The 20,165-nt window shown below is 44.5% G+C and overlaps 10 protein-coding genes across 10 annotated transcripts; 5 read left to right on the forward strand and 5 right to left on the reverse strand. All coding sequences in view use genetic code 12, as the record gives it.

The window, feature by feature from the left end:
• Nucleotides 1–235: 235 nt before the first annotated feature.
• On the reverse strand, nt 236–1,786 carry GCD2 (translation initiation factor eIF2B subunit delta; the record flags this gene model as incomplete). Its single annotated transcript, XM_029036639.2, has 1 exon — nt 236–1,786. One exon carries the CDS (start codon nt 1,784–1,786, stop codon nt 236–238), a length of 1,551 nt encoding a protein of 516 aa, XP_028888736.2.
• A 139-nt stretch (nt 1,787–1,925) lies between these two features.
• Nucleotides 1,926–5,906, reverse strand: CJI96_0004387 (aminophospholipid-translocating P4-type ATPase DRS2; the record flags this gene model as incomplete). The annotated part of the gene is made up of 1 exon (XM_029036640.2): nt 1,926–5,906. One exon carries the CDS (start codon nt 5,904–5,906, stop codon nt 1,926–1,928), a length of 3,981 nt encoding a protein of 1,326 aa, XP_028888737.2.
• Nucleotides 5,907–8,335: 2,429 nt separating this feature from the next.
• CJI96_0004388 (uncharacterized protein) lies at nt 8,336–9,643 on the forward strand (the record flags this gene model as incomplete). The annotated part of the gene is made up of 1 exon (XM_029036641.2): nt 8,336–9,643. One exon carries the CDS (start codon nt 8,336–8,338, stop codon nt 9,641–9,643), a length of 1,308 nt encoding a protein of 435 aa, XP_028888738.2.
• A 557-nt stretch (nt 9,644–10,200) lies between these two features.
• Nucleotides 10,201–11,514, forward strand: PRO2 (glutamate-5-semialdehyde dehydrogenase; the record flags this gene model as incomplete). Its single annotated transcript, XM_029036642.2, has 1 exon — nt 10,201–11,514. One exon carries the CDS (start codon nt 10,201–10,203, stop codon nt 11,512–11,514), a length of 1,314 nt encoding a protein of 437 aa, XP_028888739.2.
• A 35-nt stretch (nt 11,515–11,549) lies between these two features.
• MET8 (bifunctional precorrin-2 dehydrogenase/sirohydrochlorin ferrochelatase MET8) lies at nt 11,550–12,353 on the reverse strand (the record flags this gene model as incomplete). The annotated part of the gene is made up of 1 exon (XM_029036643.2): nt 11,550–12,353. One exon carries the CDS (start codon nt 12,351–12,353, stop codon nt 11,550–11,552), a length of 804 nt encoding a protein of 267 aa, XP_028888740.2.
• A 1,089-nt stretch (nt 12,354–13,442) lies between these two features.
• CJI96_0004391 (GTPase-activating protein MRS6) lies at nt 13,443–15,311 on the forward strand (the record flags this gene model as incomplete). The annotated part of the gene is made up of 1 exon (XM_029036644.2): nt 13,443–15,311. The coding sequence occupies one exon, from the start codon at nt 13,443–13,445 to the stop codon at nt 15,309–15,311; it is 1,869 nt and encodes a 622-aa protein (XP_028888741.2).
• A 316-nt stretch (nt 15,312–15,627) lies between these two features.
• Nucleotides 15,628–16,059, forward strand: RPS12 (40S ribosomal protein eS12; the record flags this gene model as incomplete). Its single annotated transcript, XM_029036645.2, has 1 exon — nt 15,628–16,059. One exon carries the CDS (start codon nt 15,628–15,630, stop codon nt 16,057–16,059), a length of 432 nt encoding a protein of 143 aa, XP_028888742.1.
• Nucleotides 16,060–17,283: 1,224 nt separating this feature from the next.
• CJI96_0004393 (uncharacterized protein) lies at nt 17,284–18,646 on the forward strand (the record flags this gene model as incomplete). Its single annotated transcript, XM_029036646.2, has 2 exons — nt 17,284–17,330; nt 17,380–18,646. The coding sequence occupies 2 exons, from the start codon at nt 17,284–17,286 to the stop codon at nt 18,644–18,646; spliced, it is 1,314 nt and encodes a 437-aa protein (XP_028888743.2).
• A 144-nt stretch (nt 18,647–18,790) lies between these two features.
• Nucleotides 18,791–19,253, reverse strand: CJI96_0004394 (cornichon family protein; the record flags this gene model as incomplete). The annotated part of the gene is made up of 2 exons (XM_029036647.1): nt 18,791–19,184; nt 19,237–19,253. 2 exons carry the CDS (start codon nt 19,251–19,253, stop codon nt 18,791–18,793), a joined length of 411 nt encoding a protein of 136 aa, XP_028888744.1.
• Nucleotides 19,254–19,385: 132 nt separating this feature from the next.
• On the reverse strand, nt 19,386–20,138 carry CJI96_0004395 (uncharacterized protein; the record flags this gene model as incomplete). The annotated part of the gene is made up of 1 exon (XM_029036648.1): nt 19,386–20,138. One exon carries the CDS (start codon nt 20,136–20,138, stop codon nt 19,386–19,388), a length of 753 nt encoding a protein of 250 aa, XP_028888745.1.
• Between the last annotated feature and the right edge of the window lie 27 nt (nt 20,139–20,165).

The following is a 20,165-nucleotide window of genomic DNA, read 5'->3' on the forward strand; positions in this document are numbered from 1 at the left end:
AAGATAAGCAAAAGAATCGCTTTTGCTCTTGAAATCACAGTTGGACCAGGTTCGTCGGATTAGCACATTAGTTTGATCGAATCTCAGCGCCGGCCCTTGGCTGAGAGGTGGTGCCACGGGGCCATATTCGTGCTCGGAAACCGAGATCCGACTTTAAAAGGCTTCATAAGTATCGAGAGGACCCTCACGAACAAAACAAAACCTGATGCAAGACATAAAGGAGGAATAAACAAGACTATCCACTTTTGTACTCTCTCAAAATTACAGGCACAGACAGAGGAGGCAAGGAGCCCAACTCGGTGACAACCTTGTTGATGTAAGAAGGAGGAGTCAAGTCATACATGATATTAAGGAGGTTAAGGGAAGGAATAGATTTCCAATCTGCGAGAAGCGACTCATCACCCATCAGATGACTCTTTACTGGCTCTTTCTCCTTCTTTCCAGTCTTTGCTTTTTTGTCGTGTTCCTTCTGCTCCACTTCCTTGAGAAATTGTTTCAATGCTAGGGAGGTTTGCTGCGGCGGCTGCTTCAGATTTGCATTCTTAATCAAGTCTTCAGGATCAGCCAACTCATTAGTAGTGACCGAGTCCAATTGGACTCTTTCGGAGAACTTAATGGACTCACAACATGTCAAGACAGGAATATTTCTTTTGTGAGCCATCATGGCTACCATGGCAGTGCCCACACGAGAGTACATGTAACCGTTCGAGAGCATAGCATGTGCACCTAAGAATACACAATCAACATCCTCAAAAATCGTAGACAGTAACAGATTGATGAGGCAGTAGTTGACTTTTATATATTCTTTGGTGATTGGCGATGCAGGTGCGCTTCTCCTCGAAATGATCGAGCTCAACTCCAGTTCGGCGTCCGGCTCTCCGTTGGGAGTCTCAGCTTTTTTGGTGGTGTTGGCCAACTCCGTGAGCAATCTCTTGCCCTCAAACAACGGCCTCGAATCGACAATCACCAAGTTAAATGACTTATTCTGCTCTGTTGCGCAATACTGAAATAATTTGAGCAACACCTCACTATGTCCAAATGTCAAAACGGTAGACCCGTTACTGATATGCTGGGAAGCACTCTGCACAATTGCTTGGTCAGAGTAGTGAAGTTTTTCATTGATAAAAGTGTCAATGCGAGCGCTCAAGATCTGTTTAGCTTCCAGCTCTGGAGTGTCAATCGAAATGAGAGAGATCTCCTGCTTCAACCACCTGATGGCATTACCCATGGCTATACTCAACGGCCTTGAACTCTTCAAGTACTCGATTTGATGCGAGAGATGCCCTGTCAAGTGACGGGTCAAGGTAGTGTTCTCTGGTGTCTTGTAGTCGTCTATCACCATCTTGAACACCTCCAACATGCTTCTCAACCTTGCTGTGGAGCCCACAATCTCGTGGTTGGAAAACCGCAAACTGAGTGATAAAATGGAAGGATGCACAATGTGAGAAACCGTGGGAGAAGAGGCGTTTCTCTGTTCTCTCGTCTCCAAATGACTGAAAAGAGCTGGAATTTTCATGCTCTGATCTTTCACAACTGCCTGACTCAATTGTTTTTTAATACCCGTATTTGTGGCCAGCTGTTGTTTCTTTTTTTCCATCTTCTGTTGTGCCATTTGCTCCTGTTGCTCCGGGCTGATCCCAGCTGCCTCTTTTTGGGCAGCTCTTTTAGCAGCCTTTTCTTTTTTCTTGAGTTCTTTCAATTCCTTATTAGTGAGCGTTTTCTTCTCTGTATCAGGAGCTGCTTTAGGTTGAGCAGCCGCATGGGCACTTTCACCTTGGTCACTCATTTCACTTTTGAATTGGTCTTCTCTAACTACAGAAGTTGTACATTTTTTATGTCATTATGATCTATGATGCAGGGTGTGCGACACACAAAAGTGGTGCGAGAACATAAGTTTTAGGTGAGGTGAAATGGTTGCAAAACATCTAGCTCTCGCTGAGCTCCCCAAATGCTCCTCTTTTTTTGGTTGTATCGTACAAACGGACAACTTTCTCCAAGTTTTGGTTGTCTTGCTGGGAGAAGGCAAATCCTCTCTGCTTTTTCATCCGCTGCACCTGTCTCACTTTTCTGATGGCCTTCTCAAACTGCTCCATTCTAGGTCTGTAGTCCTGAATGTTGTACTTCTGGATCTCTTGTACGTAATGGTAACTCTCGGGACTATAACTCCTCTTAAAAAATTTCCATGCAAAGTCACGAAGCAAGCAAAGGCACGCGACGCCAAAGATGGCCGCCCAGAAACTCAAACTGTTGTATGTGTGACTCAACACTCCATAATATTCCCTCGAAACATTGATTCTTGGTGCAATTGTAGCATAGGCAGGGAACCAAAGCAACCAAAACACGAATGATCCAGGAATTGCAAGAAGTGTGAACTTTGTCCAAAGAGTAACCACAAGGGCGGCCTTACCTAATGCAACCAAAGTACAAGTTGTGTAGATCAACGTACCCCAGGCCCATTGGTTTGGCACACCATCGCCAGGTAAATACGTGGAGAACTTATTAAGGCACATTAAGCAGACAAAAGTCACAGCCGAATGGTAGAATCCATTGATGATCCAGCCCCAAAAAATTGTGACATTGAAAAATTTTCTCTGCTGGCCAAGTTGGTACAACTGTGGGTATCTATCAAGTAAACGGGCGCTCACAAACTGGTCAAAGACACCCATAACGAAGGGAGGGAACACTGTAAACAAGACATTATAAAGTGTCAAAGTCCACGACTCGATGAGGGACTGCCCTGAAAAGCCATTGGCAAATACGAACCAGAATTGGGTCATATACAAGGCAATGTTCTTGTAGAATGAATAAAGAATTGCGTGGGAGATTCTCTGATACGACCAGGCACCATGCACAAGCAAAAGTTTCTTCAAGTACTTGAATTGCCCAATAGACACATCGGCACTTCTAGCTGCTTGCATACCCTCGAGACCGTTGATACCAACACCAACATGAGCCGCCTGAATCATGGAAACATCATTCGCTCCATCGCCGATAGCAAGTAACAAAGATCTCTTCCTCTTTCGTTTTACCATCTTGACAACCAAAGCCTTTTGCAAGGGAGAAACACGGCAGCAAATGACAGCCTTGCAACGAGATGCCAAATTCAAGAACATGTCCTCCAACTCAGGCTCGAGAGCGTAACCCAAGGAGTGACCATCAATGATAAGCGCAAGCGAGGAATCTAGAGTAGTACCCTCCATTTCCGGTTGATGCTCCAAGATGGCATCTAATTTCTCTTGCAAATTCACTTTAGTATCAGTTTTTGTCTCCTCGTTGATGATTAAAAGATTCATGTCTTCACTTAACAATTTACAAGACATACCAATATTAATGGCAGTTTCTTGTCTATCACCAGTAAGAACCCAAACCTTGATTCCGGCATTTTGAAGTGTCTGAATGGTTTCTGGGACACCATCTTGAAGCTTATCCTCGATGGCAGTTGCGCCAAGGAGAAACATGTCCTTCTCGATAAGTTCAGCAACCTCGTCAAGCTTCTCACTTCTATTATCCAAAGCAGTCGAAGCTTCATAGTGCTTCTTGGCCCACTCCTGATACTCATCGTCGGCAACGATTCTAGATGCGATACACAATGTACGCAAACCCTCAGAAGCAAAGTCCTCCAAGTGACGAATAGTAGCAGCTTCGAACGGTTGCGTTTCGCTTCTGTCCAAACGTTCTAAAATTACAGTGTCAGCACCCTTACAGAAGAGGCGAATCGCACCATCAGGACATCTAAAAATAGCAGACATTCTCTTTCTCGTAGAGTTGAACTCACAAATATTCAAGAGCTCGTACTCAGACTCAGTATTGTTGACATCGGTGTGAATGGTCACTCCCTTGGGCCTACGAATAGTGAACTTGTAGCCCATATCAGCTGCTCCTTGCACCAATGCACCTTCGTCTGGAGATGCTGCTTGATATTTGATGCCACCGTCTTCTCTATGTTCGGGAATGACAGTATGGCACGTAGAGAGGAGCACGAAGAATTCATTGATGATTGCAGACTGTTGTTGGGCGCTATCCCTCAAATGCGCTTGCATGTCAACAAAAGTATGAAAACCGACCTCAATGCCGTCGATAACTTGAGCTTGGCCATCTTCTGGAATCTCTTCAGTGTAGCACTTGCCGCCAATAGAGCAGGCTTTGAACTCCATAACATTTCTTGTTAAAGTACCTGTTTTATCGGAGAAGATGTACTCAATCTGGCCCAATTCTTCCACCAACGACGACGTACGAACTCCTGTTGGTGTATCTGTGTCAGCATAATACATATCGAGATCGCTGCCAATCATGTATGCCTGGTAGTATTTGATGATCTCCACAGTGACGAAAAGTGAGATGGGTACCAAATTGGAAAACAAAATCCAGTATGTGAGAATATCCTTGAAGAATAGGCCAGCCATATTCGTACCTTCCAAGTATAGGTAGCTGAGGTCGCTTCTGCTCACTTCAATTTTGGTGACATTGCCAATGGATGAGACCAATGCAAGGATAATAAGAACACAAAACAAGGCGATGATCTGCAAATTAATAATTCTCTCCACATCAGTTCTTTTTATAGGGGCAGCTGTAGCGTTACGCATCAACTTGGTTTCATGGCCGGTGAACACCACGACACCGTGAATCCATTGGGTGTTACGCAAGGTCGCACCACGAAGAAGTAGTTGGTCTGGCGAAAACGGAATTTTGCCGGCGTTGCCAAAATTTTGAAGAGTTCCTTCATACGTATAAAGCGAAGAGTTAGGCTGCTCAGAAAGAACCTCTGCTCTTGAAAGGTCGGTCACCAAAGTCTGCGGGTTCACAAGGTATGATGTCTCCGGCTTAGCTTGTTTAATCTTCAAATTGGTTTCACCATCTAGGTTTGCTGTTTCAATATAGCACAAGCCTTCAGGCTCAGAGGAACTTAGTAAAAGTAAGTCAGCAGGAAATGGTTCTTCATTGTTGACTCTAACGACATCACCAACTTTCACCTTCACCCATTTTTTGAGCTCAAACGAGCCGGTATCCGGATTGAGCACCAACACACGCGTGTTATTAAGTTCCTTGTCTGCATTAGCACGTTTCAAGTCCTCCATGATTTCTTTGATAGCAGAAACAAGTAAAACCACCGACAACGTACCGATGGTGGTGTATCTGTTTGTAGGGGTGACATTAGGTACCTGCTGGATGATTGATGTGAACAAGAAGAACAAGTTGGCGTATTTGGAGAATTGTTCGAATAAAAATTTCGGTATAAATGTGGCGAAATTATACTTTGTAGTGGAGATGTGGTTACCGTAGTAGCCAAAGGAAGAGTTCATGGCTGCACTCAAGATGTATATCTGTCTCGGGCCCTTGGCCACCGGAATGTCTGGTGGTTTGCCGCCAATTTTCAGTTTTAGTTTGCTATACATCTTGCGGATATCAAAGTCCGACAGACTAGATGTAGCGTTGGCATCATTGATTCTCTCACCGTACAAATCGTCCAGCATGCCTTGGTAGGCCGCCAGATGAGAGCTACCGTCGATATTGGCCTTCAACGACAGGAAAAAGCCGCTTTTTCGTGGCGGAGGAGCGTTGTCTGTTCCCAAGAGTGGCACCTGCCGCGTGCCGTGACTACTGGTGCCTCTGTTACTCAAAGTGTCGTTGTGGTAGTAAGAGTCCTCCTCGTCAGACAAAACAAAGTTATCATCAAAAGGGTTTAGCTGGGGATCGGCGTGGTGTCTATACGAGCTTGGTTGGTTTCCGTTATATGTGATGTTAGCGTCTGTTTGAAGTAGATTGGGCTCAGGCTCCTGAAAGCTAGGGTAGTGCAGCCCCGGATGGTCCATTGATTCCAAGTCCAAGTCGATGAGGTTATTGCGGTCGGCAAAGGGGTCTTCGCCGTTGCCGCGAGCGCCATTGGCTTGCCGCAGGTTGCTGGACATGCTGTTCAGGGAAAGAGACACGAGGAGTGAAGAATATGTTTAGGTGTTGTGGACTGCATGGTAAAGGAGAACCTGGAGTAGGTCCTCTAATAACTTTTGGTGAAAGCATGGATTTGAAGAGGAAAAAGGGAATGATAAAGGTTATGCTCTCCTGATGTTCTTCTGATCACTTAGGTTACAGGACTTTTTTCGATTTTGTTTATCTCTATTTGGAAGTCGTTGTAATTGATATGGCCGTCTATTGGTTGCAAAAAATGCGCGAGTCACTGCCTGGAGGTAAAAGCTGGCAGTGCTTGAAGAAACCTCCCGTTCAGGAGCTCATACTAAATTTGGTTGGCATGGATTTTTATTATTATTATTATTATGATTATGTTTCATTTCTATGAAGCTTACTGTCTGCTTCAAAATTTGAATTGTAGAAGTCTTTCGTATAAAGGGTGAAACCGTCTGTGTGCCTCGCAGTTATGTATGAGCTCCAAATGTGAGACAGCTGGACTGTGCTGAGACTAATGTAGATCTTCGATGACGAACGTCCGGAACATTACAGGAATCCCTATTGTAAGTTATGAAGATGTTAAATTCGTGATAGTGTTGCGATTTCCTCATCCAGGCGGTATAAGGCAACGTGGGCTATCGGAGAGACTGTTCGGGTGTGCCGCTTTGACGGTAAATCTGATTCATATTTTGTTTCGCATTCAATATAAGATAGACATATGTGTGAAGCGAGTTATTGATCGTGACCTTTGAAAGCACATATATTTCTGCTATAGTGTACTCAGCCTTGCAAGGGCTCCCAAGCTTCCTATTGTCATTGCTGAAGGGAAGCGATCTCGTAAGTTTTATATTGTCGATAGAGCGTCGGATGTTCTGTATTGAGGTACTTGCACTCTGTGATTACATATTTTGGGACGTTTTGTCGATATTTTTTCAGAAAGGTAATTTGATGCTAGAAAGTCACGACCGACTAGATACACTTGCAAGTCAGCGAAATAGGTCGGTACATTTCAGAAAGCTTACGTGGATGCTCTATTTCTTTCTCCAGCATAATGTCTTCGACACAACCTGCAAGTAGGAGTTGATTCTATCCACACATCAATTTCCAACTACACACAAAAAACTTTGAAGTGCTCTGAATTAGCATCAATATCACCATCACTCGAGAAATCGTATAGGCACAGGTTCATGAAAAGTAGTTAACTTACCAGAATTCGTTGGTTGGCGTTTTGACTTTTTATGTCCTCCGCAACAATCGGAACCATTTCTCTTACTGCTCTTTCGACTTACTTCTTGGCCGTGGTCTTCCTTGCAGCTACAACAGGCAGTCATTCTTTCAAGTAATGCTCTGATGATGCTTTTTTCCTATGAATAGGAGCTATTATGGAAAGTAGTTCTTGTAATTCACCACTTATCATAGTTCTTCCCTTTCCTGATTGTAGAAATATGATAATATATGTACTCTCCTGGTTTTGTTGCCATTTGTCAACAACAATATTACTGACAGCATAGTGTCGATTGACTACGGTAGAATTGCAATAAAACCCATTGCGACTTCACAAAACATATGAGTCAATTTTTATCCTTCAACATCAAACGAAGCTTTCATATTCAATTACTTAAAGATGTTCAGTTTAACAAGGCAACTTTTCAATTTGTGATCAGTGAAATTGCAGTTAAGTACAATTATGGCGTCATCGGTCAGCAAATCAGAGGCATTTAGTGATACTTTTCGATTGGTTTACGACTCTAGTAAGTGCAATTATTTGGAAGCCTTACAGTTGCCTTGCGATCAAATCTTGCAAGGCATTTAGTCATTATTTCATTATTTTCTATGAGTTTAGTAGGTATAAATTTTCTTGTTGCCTTGAATCAATAACAGTTACCTAAATGGCGAGGCCCCTATTCATTCATTTCGATTTGTGTATCAGCACAGTAAGTACAATTGTTCCAAAATCTTACACTTACCTCTCCATTCGAATTTCGTTATCATTCATTTTATCATTACAATTCGATATGGGTATCGCAATTGCAATAAACTTAAATTCTTACAGTTGCCTCAAAATAGTGGTAGTTGAGAGAAGCTTGAAAGGCTTATAGTCATTCATTTTGAATTTCGTATCAATTTAGTAAGTTTTAAAAGTCAAAAATCTTACACTTACCCTTATCAAGCGAATCTTGCGAGGCATCTAGTCACTCATTCCAATTGATCTATCAGTTTAGTAAGTCCAGTGATGCATAAATCTTACAGTTGCCCTCGATCACAATCAATTGATGGGCGGGTTCATCAGGCCCAGACTTCAGGAAACAATATAAAAGGGGGTCATTTTTCCCACTTTTTTGTATTTCTTTACAACTCTTTTTCCTTTCTTCTTATCAAGTTAGCTACGAGAGCATTTTCACGGCATACACTGATACCAAGAAACATCACAACAATGATCCCAATGTTTACTTACCTAGTTACACCAACTCTTTCAACCTTGCCAGGCCTTAAAGGACAAGCCGCTGTCGCCGAGTCTTTCTGGTCGAAGGATGAACTTCAGCATTTTATGCTGCTTTTTGGGGACTTCCTCTTGGATCCCAGCAAAAAAGATTTAGTTGAGAAATACTTTCTCGAAAAAATCAGAGACGAGACAAATTCGTCCAACCAAGTAAAGAGTCAGGTTTTGGACACTCCACCAGCAAGTGATAGGGAGAACTTCAGTAGTTCTGACAGCGATCTGGACTCGGATGTTCCCCTTCCACCCGCTCAGAGTCCTCAATCTGAGCTCATCGAATCTTCTGCTGAAGATTCCCTTTCGGAAATAGTAGATGAGATGGTGAAACTCATTGTGTCACCAATCGTTGAGGAATCTTCTAATCAGCACCAGCAGCTCAGCAAGAATGCAAGAAAAAGAGAGAAGCGCAAGCAGAAGAGAGATCTAAAGAGGCAGCTCAAGAAAGAACGCCATGAAAAGTATTTGAGGCAGCCATTTAAGCTTACTCTGTGTGCAAAGAAGAGAAAATTGGCACTTGAGAGAAAAGACCATGAAGACGAGTTGCTCAGATGCCAACAAATCAAAAACTCTCTTTCTGTGCTCTCTGAGGAAAGTGAGAAAGCTGTGTTGCCCGGAAATCATCTACAAGTGTCGGCTTTTTCCTACTGTCACCCTTTGAAAAAGCTTGATCGCTATTACAAAGAGATGATTTCTCTTTTAGACTTTTATCATTACCACGAGAACCTTCGCCTCGTTCACAACCTTTTGAGTCAAGGATGTCAGCAAGGGTTCATTACTCGAGTAAAAGGTCTCAAATCGACTTTCATCATCAATGAGGTCGACGAGGAGATTGATGACTTTGATGACATTTTGAATGAAGGGTCCAGCTTGGTATCTAAAGAAGAAGTTGTCTCTGAGCCAGAAGAGAAAGTGCATGACGTTGGTGGGGAAGAAGAGAAGGTGCAAGAGGCTGCACATGACCAAGTGCATGAGGAAGTCGAGTCTAAGAAGGTGCAAGAAGAAGTTGGGCAACAGGAGAAGCCTGCCCAGAAGTCTAGAAAACGGAGGTCAGGAAAGAAGCAAGGAAGCAAAGACTACTCTGCTCAAACACAAACCGCTTCTAAAATTAGGAGGGAGAAGAAGAAGGAGGCCGAGAGAAGGAAAAGGTTTCCCAATGCCGGTAAGTCTCATGTGGTCGTCAGACCTTTTGCTACCAGTGCAGCTATGAGCAAGCCTCAGCCAGTGGAGAAGTACATTCTTCAGTAGAAGTTCAACAAGCGAGTAATTCACAGCTGGGGTTGCTGGAATACATTCTAACAGGCCTATAATGCCTTACATTTTATATAGTTAATAAAAGATCTCAGTAAGCAAATTAGTATGGGAAGTTGTCGAGAGTGCTTGATTGTAATGCGAGCTTCACAAGGCAGCGAGTAACGCTTACGACATCGCATTGACCGCCATCAACATGATTGTTTGTTGTCTTTTCTTAACTACACCAAACATAGGTACACTTTTTCGCTACATCAACCTCCACCTAAATTTCTCTATATTGTGACTCATGAGGATTTCGCAGCCGTTGATTGTACGAGGTATACATGGTTATGACATCACATAAAACGATCACATAATTCGAATTGTTTGAGCAGTTTGAATATCAAGCTCTTTGAGATTTTCACAAACATGAGTGTTTATGTATTCCAGTTTCTTGATCGTATATAGTGGTAAGATGGCCCCAACCAATATGCCTGTGCGAAGTGACCCCACAGAATAATCACTCGGTACTTTCTCACACTTGTTTCATACTCTCAGAAGCACTCTCCACAATGGCCGAACAGATTGCCAGAGATGCCAACCAGGCGTTTGGCGTGCTAAAGACGCTTTCCAACGAGCAGAGATCGTCAGCTTTGCACCAGATTCACGACGCTTTGAAAGCAGCCAAGCTGGAAATCTTGAAGGCCAACGAGCAAGATATGACTGCTGCTGAAGAGAACCAATTGGCGGCCTCTTTGATCAAAAGATTGGATTTGGCTAAGAATGACAAGTACGAGACAATGTTGCAAGGGATTCTCGATGTGGCTGCGTTGCCTGACCCCGTGGGTAAAGTGACCATGGCGAAGAAGATTGACGAGGGGCTCGAGCTCCACAGAGTCACGGCGCCTCTCGGTGTCTTGCTTATCATTTTCGAAAGTAGACCCGAGGTGATTGCCAACATCTCGGCATTGGCTATCAAGTCGGGCAATTGCGCCATTTTGAAAGGCGGTAAGGAATCGTATCAGACTTTCAAGGCTATCAGTGATGTGGTGAACAAGACGTTGGAGAAGACGCCAGTTCCTCCGCATGCGATCCAGCTTATTCAGTCCAGAGAGGAGGTGGGCGACTTATTGGCCCAAGACAAATACATTGACTTGGTGATCCCCAGAGGATCAAATGCGTTGGTGAGAAACATCAAGGAGAACACCAAGATTCCTGTTTTGGGGCATGCGGATGGAATCTGCTCTATCTACCTTGATAAGGACGCCGATTTGACCATGGCTGCTCGTATTGCTGTGGACTCCAAGACAAACTACCCTGCCGGTTGCAATGCTGTAGAGCAGTTGTTAGTGCACCAAGACATTGTTGCTGACAAGGAGAAGTTGAACAAGGTCTTGGGTGCCCTTGCTGCGGCCGAAGTTACTCTTCATGTCGTTCCAGAGATCAAGGCTCAGATCGAGAATATTGACTCGCAGTTCATCAAGGATGCCGCTCCTGATGCGTTTGACACCGAGTTCTTGTCTTTTGATATTGCTGTCAAGCCTGTGCTGGATGTCAACGACGCCATTGCTCACATCAACGAACACTCGTCGAAGCACACAGACTGTGTCATTACAGAGAAAAAGGAAGTGGCCGAAACGTTTTTGAAGGGAGTCGATTCAGCCGGTGTATACTGGAACTGTTCCACCAGGTTTGCTGATGGTTTCAGATACGGTTTTGGCACAGAGGTTGGAATATCCACGAATAAGATCCATGCTAGGGGTCCTGTTGGCTTGGAAGGCTTGATGAGTTACCAATATCAATTAAGAGGTCACGGGCACATTGCCTCTGAGTATGTCGGTGCTGGTGGCACCAAGACATTCGTGCACAAGGATATTGAGTACTAAAAATTGCGTTTGAAAATATACATGAGGTGGCGTGTCTATGAAACAAATTTGAGAAACTCTTCGTAGTCTTTGGGAGGAAAGTTAGGGTAACAGTCAACCACTTTATCAACTTGCGCTTCGGTGAGATGGAGCTGGCTCCACTGGCGAAGCGTAAAGAAGTCAGTAAGTTTTTTGATCCACTCCATTCTTTTTTCTATCGTCTCCAAGCTATTATCCTTAAGCTTTCTCTCTCTCAAGTTAGCTCTGATGGAGCCCAACGTGTCTACAGCGTCATTGAGTCTAATGTTGGAAAATTGCCGGGCGATGTCGTCCTTTATCATCTTCAGCAAACGGGGAGACTTTCCGTTGGTGCTGATCATGATCTGAAGCAGGTCCTGATTGAACATCGAGCCAAAATAAAAATCACACATGGGTGGCTTGTCGGCGATGTTCACAGGCAACCTGAGGTACTTACATTGATAGTACACTTTCCCAGAAAGCACCGGGTCGTCAATGCAACAGCACACACAGGCAAACACTTGGTTCCTGACCTGTTCATCAATCTGCTCGTAGTGGCTCTCATCAATATCTTTGAACGACTCCAAACTCAATTGGTCCTTCTGCTCGTACATGCGCAAATCATCAGGCTCGTAGTCTCTCTTCAACAAGCTGTGAAGCTCTCCCTTTTCGTGCAATTCTAGCAATTCCGGGTGCACATTGGCGCCACTGACGACTGTTATTTTGCCCTGAGCCCGTATGAGATGATGAACTCGACTGAGCGCCACGTCTCCTCCTCCTATTACCAAGCAGTGCTTATCCTTCACTTGCCATGCTAGCAATAGCGACCCCGGCTGTTTCATGATAATTTCAAAAGCAAATTTATTGAAGTAAGTTTGTGAGAATAAACAGGGGAGTTTTCACAATTGGTTGTGTCTCCTTGAAGTATAAGTTGGGCAAGAGGTTCACTAAGTAGATGATGGCGGTAGCTGATAATGCGAAAATGGGCCAGTAGATAGGGCACCTAGTTGAAACATGCAAGAGACATCGACACGAAGTGGACACAAAAGAAGAGATGAAAAAGGGAAGAAATATAATGAAGTAAAAGGAGCTCTGCTCTATACTGCTACTGCGGGATTCAACTGAATTAACCTTCAGGTAATTCTTATACTTGGCTTGTGGTACTGAAGATTGGCATTTGGTTTTTTATGGCTGCGAAAAGAGCTTGCAGTCTAATAGTCATGCTGTAGTGAAAGGCTTTCGATAAAATCTCCTGAAAAGAAAGATGTCGTCTTCTCGGCAGCTCGGTCTCAAAAGAGCTCTTAAATTCACTCTTGATTGCTTGACAACACTTGCTGATCTCTCCATATCATCACACTGGTGGTCCTCAAGTTTGGTAGATCACCAGTTACAGGCTTAAGGTGACTCAATGCCTCGTGGCTTGAAGAAGTGCGCTTTGGCCCACCTTCACGTGACTCGGTCACATCAATATCTCCCCTCTTTTGAACAAATCGGCCCAAGAAAAACTTATATCAAAACCAGATTCTGCTACTAACCGCTTCGTTCTCCGAGCTCTTCAATGCCCGGTTCATTCCACCCCAAATCATTCCCTCTGGTTCCGTTGTAGACCCTTTCTTATCTGCCTGCAGGATCCCCACGATCGAGACATGCAATACTCGAGAGAAAAAAAAAAAAAAAAAGAAATCTTCGACAGCATCTGAACCCTACTCAAGAACAAAAGCACCCAAACTACGATATAAGCATTTTGATCATTTTGCCCTCGGCACGAAAACAACGTCTCAAAGCTTCATTGCTTAAGTGACGTCTTACTCCTCATATTCTTCAAATAAATCTTTGAACCACCGTTTACCTCGGCCACTCCACCTACCGAGGTCAAGTCGACACCTTTCATCCAAGTCTCCCGATATCGAAACAACACTTTTCAAGATAGCATGCCAGCCTTCAATCGTAATGAGCGTCGGAAATCTATGGCAGAACGCCGTCCCAGCGCATCGTACGCACCGCTGAAGATTCCTCATTTGACAGGCTTGGAGAAGCCCAACGAGCACTCGTTGAAGGTGGACCACTGTGATATTTTGATACTTGGCACAGGCCTCGTGGAGTCCATCTTGGCGGCGTCGTTAGCCTGGCAAGGTGTAGAGGTGCTCCACATCGACCACAACAACTACTATGGAGACTCGTCTTCCACCTTGACTATTGACCAGCTCAAAAAGTGGTGCGTGGAAGTAAACCAGGGTAAAATCCGTCACTTTCTGGACGCCCAGATCTACATCCCGGGCGGAAAGCGCACAAACGAGTATAACTCGAAGGACTATGGCGTGGACTTGAGCCCCAAAATCATGTTCTCGCAGCTGGATCTATTGGCGCTTTTGGTCAAGTCAAGAGTGTACAAGTACTTGGAGTTCCAGAGTTTGCTGAATTTCCATGTCTTCGAGAACGACGACTTCAAGAGTAATATATCAAACACCACAAAGGAGCATATCTTCACCGACCAGCTGTTGTCGCTTACCACGAAAAGATCTTTAATGAAGTTCCTCAAGTTTGTTCTTCAGGACAACAACGACCCTGCAAAAAAGCAGGTTTTGTTGGAGAACTCTAAGACTCCAATCGAAGACTTTTTGGCAAACACTTTCGGTTTGAAGCTGCCTCAGCTGGATGAGCTCATTTACTCTATCGGCCTCGCCAATAGGAGCCAAACAAGAACCCCTGAGGCAATCGCTCGTATAAAGAGATTTTTGGTTTCCTTCGATGTCTACGGTAGCTTTCCAGTGATGATGTCCAAGTACGGTGGACCTGGGGAAATCTCTCAGGGTTTCTGTAGAAGCGCCGCAGTGGCAGGAACCACATACAAGCTTGACACTTCGCTCGTTGACTTTGATCCCGAGCTGAAAATTGCAAAGTTCAGTGATGGGTCACTGGTGAAGATTAACGAGAAAATCGTGGCAGCGCCAACTCAGGTGCCCAAGTTTTTGGCCACCTCATACAAAGAAGCTGGCGAGAAGTTGCATCCATTCACGGTTACACGGCTCACCACCGTTGTCAGGAAGGATTGCAAGGAGTGGATAGCGGAGAATGAGTCTTCCGCCGTGGTTGTATTTCCACCAAACTCTTTGCCGACTCACAATGTCCACACAGTACAGGTTGTGATCCAGAACGGCGGATCGGGTGTGTGTCCTCAGGGACAGTCCATTTGGTACTCTCACACATGTGAGCAAAACGCTGAAAAGGCCAAGAAGGATTTGGAAAGAGCGTTTGAAAAGATGGAGAATGCCATCTTGAGAGAGAGTGCCACCAACCTTGAGGATTTGCTCGATAAGAAAGACTTTGTTGTCAATGACAGGGGAACGCCAATGTTGGTAAACTCATTTAAGCTTGGTGAGTCATTGCAAAGCTTCGTGCCAAAGGAGACCTTGGATATCGTCTGCAAGTTTGGCTATGTCCAAACTACCTACATCAATCCTGATCTTTCGAACGTCTTATCGTCTACAGGGGCCGCCAGCAACATTGCGCAAGCTACTGTCTCTGACACCGAGGACATCATGTTCCTGAACATGCCATCTTCAGAGATAAGCTACGATGGTATCATAAGCGAGGTGAAGATGTTGTACAAGAGAATCACTGGCAGCGATGAGGACTTCTTTGATGTTGACTTCGAAGACGAAGATGAAGAATTCGAGAGAGCAGCAGCGGCGGCAGCATCGAACTCTGCTGTCACCGACAGTGAGCTGGACATCAACGGCGACCTGGACTTGGACTCTGTACACCACGAGCCTTTTGGTGCTGGAGCGATGGAATTATAGACATGCACCCAATCCACGCATCACAGCACGAGTAATTTATTTCAGCCCTGGCGGCGCACAGGAGCTAATCTGCTTCAGTAATTAGAAATATAACGATTCACGACAGTCCAGTAGGGGCCCAAAAGCCGAAAAGTCGAGAAATAGTTTTCTTAGGGCTTAAGCCCTCGCGGTTTGGAAGTATTGTGGTTGTGGTGGAGTTTGTCTGCAGTACACCATCACCAAGTATATCCAGATTCGCAATTTTCAAAAAAACTTCTCTCTTCACTGAGCAGGTTACTGTCGAAGAAGTCTATACAAACTCAACTTTTAATCAAAAATGTCTGACGTCGAAGAACAACAAATTGTCGAGGAGGTTGCCGTCGAGCAGCAGGACGCCGCCATCACCATCGAGGACGCTTTGAAGGTTGTCTTGAGAACTTCCCTTGTCCACGACGGTTTGGCCAGAGGTTTGAGAGAGGCCTCCAAGGCTCTCTCCAGAAAGGAGGCCCAGTTGTGTGTTCTCTGCGACTCCGTTACCGAGGAGTCCATCATCAAGTTGGTGGAGGCCTTGTGTAACGAGGGTGACGAGAAGATCCCATTGATCAAGGTGTCTGACGCCAAGTTGTTGGGTGAGTGGGCTGGTTTGTGCCAGTTGGACAGAGAGGGTAACGCCAGAAAGGTTGTTGGCTGCTCTTGTGTTGTTGTGAAGAACTGGGGTGCTGACTCTGAGGAGAGAAACGTTTTGTTGGAGCACTTCTCCCAGCAGTAAGCGACGTTGCAGGTGTAGATAGATGCAGATGGCCTCTTGAAAGTGGAGCTCAAATGGCGATATCTGGAAGGAGGCTAATGCGTGTGTACTAATCAACAACTGTGAAAAGATTTTGTAGTACATGATGGGCGAGTGTGAGATATTTCTTCATAAGGAAGAAAGGTTGTTAGTGTTCAGAAGTAGGGCAAGGACGTTGTGGGATGAAAACCGATCGATTAGAAGCTTCGAATATCGCAATTGACCAGTCACTGATGGTCTCGAATTAGGCTGTGCATCGCATCTTGCACCAGTAAGCATTACAGGTAGAGTGAGTACCGTGAAAGACTGCAAACCTAGTCTAGTCATAGATTTCAGAAAGAAACTGTGGATATCACGTCATGGATACGTGGCTTTCGACTGATTTACCTCACAGGCCTCTTCTTCTCTACTCCAAAGATCACCTTGATACGATCTTTGGATACTTTTCGCCATTATATGTGACTACGTCAAAACTGACAATGATAAATGCTACCCTCAAGTCTCTTAGAGCATCCTTAAGCACATCTGATCAACAAACTTAGCAATCAAGATTTACACACTATGGCGTACAAGAGCTTCTGTCAGCACGATGCTGATTCCAACAACTCAGTCCGTTAGTGTCCATTATTTCTGCTTCCCTACTTTTAAAGTGCCATTTCGAATGGAGGTGTTAGTCATGCTTTTCAAGTTTAGTGTGGGCGTTATCTGTGATGGAGATTGAATATGAGATCTGTGCTTTGCTTCTAGAAAGCCTTTGGTAGCCAGAGATTAAGCTTCGGTGATGATAACTCGATGGAAGTCTTGTCGATCATTTGAGGCAATTTGAAGCAATGAGATAAATATTTGCAATGCAAAGTTCTTTAAAGAGTGAAATCTAAAATCATAGTTTTGTACTTCAGATCAAAAATCCTCTAAAGGATTTTGATCCTGAAAGGAAGAAACAAGTGCATTGTATTGCGCTCAGCGAGCTATTCTGACTGTAAGACACGAACTTCGATGTAACAAAACAATTGCAAAAATAAAATGAAAAAGTCTTACAATCTTCCAAATTTTTCACATTAACAACTTTACGGCTTATCACTCCGATTTTAAACTTCAGTATCACAATATCTCTCCACATCACCAGGGCTCATCTTGTAATTCACGCTCCACAATATCAACACTTCGCACCCAAAACAGAGACATCAACACTAACAACCACTAGAGATGGACAGTAAGCACGAGCGTCGCGAGGCTCGCACGCGAGGTGCAGGGTATGTAACTGAACTAATTGAAGACATTTGCAGTTATCACTAACTCCAGGATTAAGTACGCTGTCGATGACTTCAGTATACGATCTCCAGAGAAGTCACCTCTGGGTTCCCCAGAAACACATCGCAACAAGCTCAAACGAGATTCTCCAGACAATTTCAACATTTATACACAGCCTTCACCGCCCGACTCGAAACGAGCAAAACTCTTGGACTCTCTAGATCTGGCGCTCACAAAACCTGAAGACACTGATCTACCTAAGCTTAGAAGACGCTCACAATCGCATACGCTGAAGACAGCTGCTCGCAAACAATATCAAGAAGCCCGTGAGTTGCGCAAGACAGCATTCAGCTCTGACGATGACGACGACGAAAAGGATTTCACGCCAACTCCAATGATGGACTATAATGAAGCTTCGCAGACACCAGATTACGAAGAGGAGTCAGAGACAATAGTGAAAAAGGAGCCAGTGAGCCCGAAGCAACCAACAGAGCCTGTAAAAAGAAAACGGGGCAGGCCCCGTAAGGGCGAGCAGGAGAAGAAGCTGTTGACGGTGACGAGACGGTCAAAAAGAATTGTAGAGAACCCAGATCTACAGAAACACCATACCCCTGAGCCGGTGATCCTGCTTGTTCCCAAACCACTACGTACATTGGAATTGGGCCTTCAAGCTTATCAAACGAACGTAAAACCTGAGCCTACGGCTACCCTGATCACTAAGCTGGCTCTGGGCCGCCAAAAACCTTTGGTTGTGGACGCTGAACGCCTACATACCTCCAGCACAAGAGACAAACGATTCACCTTAACCACTCTTGATGTTCTACGCCAGTTGGTGAATGAAAATAACCCAAAGGCCATGAAAAACGAGATAATTAATGAGTCTGATGTGTTGCAAGATTTTAAAGCTCACCTCATCTACAACATCAACCACTTGATGGACTTGCATGCTTCTGTGAAAGACATTAGCCACGACGTGGCCGATGTGCAACGGCGGAAGACAGAAATGAGAACGAAGATACTTGAGCTCAAGAAGCAACATGCTGATGTGGGAGAGAAGCTCAACAGACTACGAAACGAACATAACTTGCATAAGGAGAAACAGGCGCACTTCGACAGCACGGTGGATGCTCTTGATGCGTTGAAAAAGGCCACAGCTGACCCTCAAGCGTTTGAAGAGACCACCAGCATCAGTGATTCCGTGCTACTTAGACTAGCAGATGTGGCTAGGGTGTATGACCCCAAGCTGGGACTTCAGGAACAATTACACATCATAAACAGAGAGCTCGCCAAGGCCCTTGAGAGCACTACGTCATCATAGCTTATAATATATTTATTAATTCTGCTCTTTGCAAGCAGGCCAACATACACTTCCAGTGAAGTGACGGGGATGAAGAATGGAATACGAGTAGAGCCATCATCTGGGATACGTTCAATACACCAGAATATGTCAATCTCAAATTGATCACTCGTCCGACACCAAGGCCATGATCATTCTGTACAAATAGAAGAAGAACATCAACAAGTGGAAACCCAACTTGATGAACGACTCCTTCTTGTGTCTTGACAATGTTCTGAAGATTTCAGTGGCATCAAGCAAGTGATTCTTGTTGATAAACTTGTTGACGTTAAATGCAAGCAAGGGTAAGTTCAACAAGAAAACAAACCAGAAGCCATTGAGCAAGAAAAGAATGGTCAAGAAGCCGTGTACAGCAGCTTCGGGGATGAACCATGGGTTTAACTTGTGACACAACTCAATTGGGTTGATGTAGTCACTTTCCAAGTCGGAATACATGATAGTGAAGAACACCTGGGTGAACAAGTTCACAATATTGATGATGACAGCAAAAATAAATAACCTAAAGTTAGTTTGCAATACAACAACAATGCATTTAGTTTTGGTCTACGTACCAGCTCTCTATGGACATGTTTGCTTGATAAGAATCCCTTTTTTCTGTATGAAATCGGTTTGATTTCTACTATAGTGCGATGAAGACGGCAACGTAGCGCTTGACTGCCGCATTCGGCAGGGGGTCGCACTTGCTTCGTGCTTTCCTTTTTCAATTGACAGGTGCCACACTTTCCACGCACTTCCAAGTGATCCCGGCAGCAGTGAATTCCTCACCCAATTCTTGATCAAAGACGTCTGGAAACTCCAAAAGTCCATATTTGATTTGTGGTTCCCATTTCTCAGTTTGCTTGTTGTAAAAGCTTCTCAAGATGCTCAAGCGGTGTACTCTCTCGTTATCTGAGTAGATCACCCCTTGCACCCAGTTGCCGAGTCTGACTAACTTACCTTTCTTTTCTTCCAGAATAACGTCTAAAACAACGCATCTCACTTCACCTTCCTTCTCCCTCGCTTCATGATCAGGCGTGTACTCGCTTGGATCCAACGAGCGCCAAATTTCAATGTAAGGATTAAGCTTCCCAGTCTTCGGATGAGTCAGAATACCCGTCTCTTGACGATCCTCACTTCCTTCTACGGGTGCAAATTCTCCGATATCCTCCTCATCCTTACATTCTCCAATAGGCTTTCCAGTTTTCACCGATTCCACAACCTCCTTCAGGTTGATATCGTGCTTGAAATGAATTTTGTTCGTTCCTTCGATTGGCACTTCAATTCCGGTCATAACCCAGTCAAATACCTCCTCGAAGTCTTCAGGCTCCTTTCCCTTTTGGACATGGGGGAGTCTTTCCTTGTGAATTCTGCAATCGACAAAGTGATTAGCAGGAGAGGTTGACACCAATGTGTGCGTGGTTTCTGCGGGTGGGTCTGGGGGACGTTGAATGTAGATTCTGGTGGACAAAGTCATACTGGGGAAGAGTTAAGTGGTAGGTGC

The sequence above is a fragment of the Candidozyma auris genome, chromosome 5 (assembly GCF_003013715.1).
Source record: "Candidozyma auris chromosome 5, complete sequence".
NCBI lineage: Eukaryota > Fungi > Ascomycota > Pichiomycetes > Serinales > Metschnikowiaceae > Candidozyma > Candidozyma auris.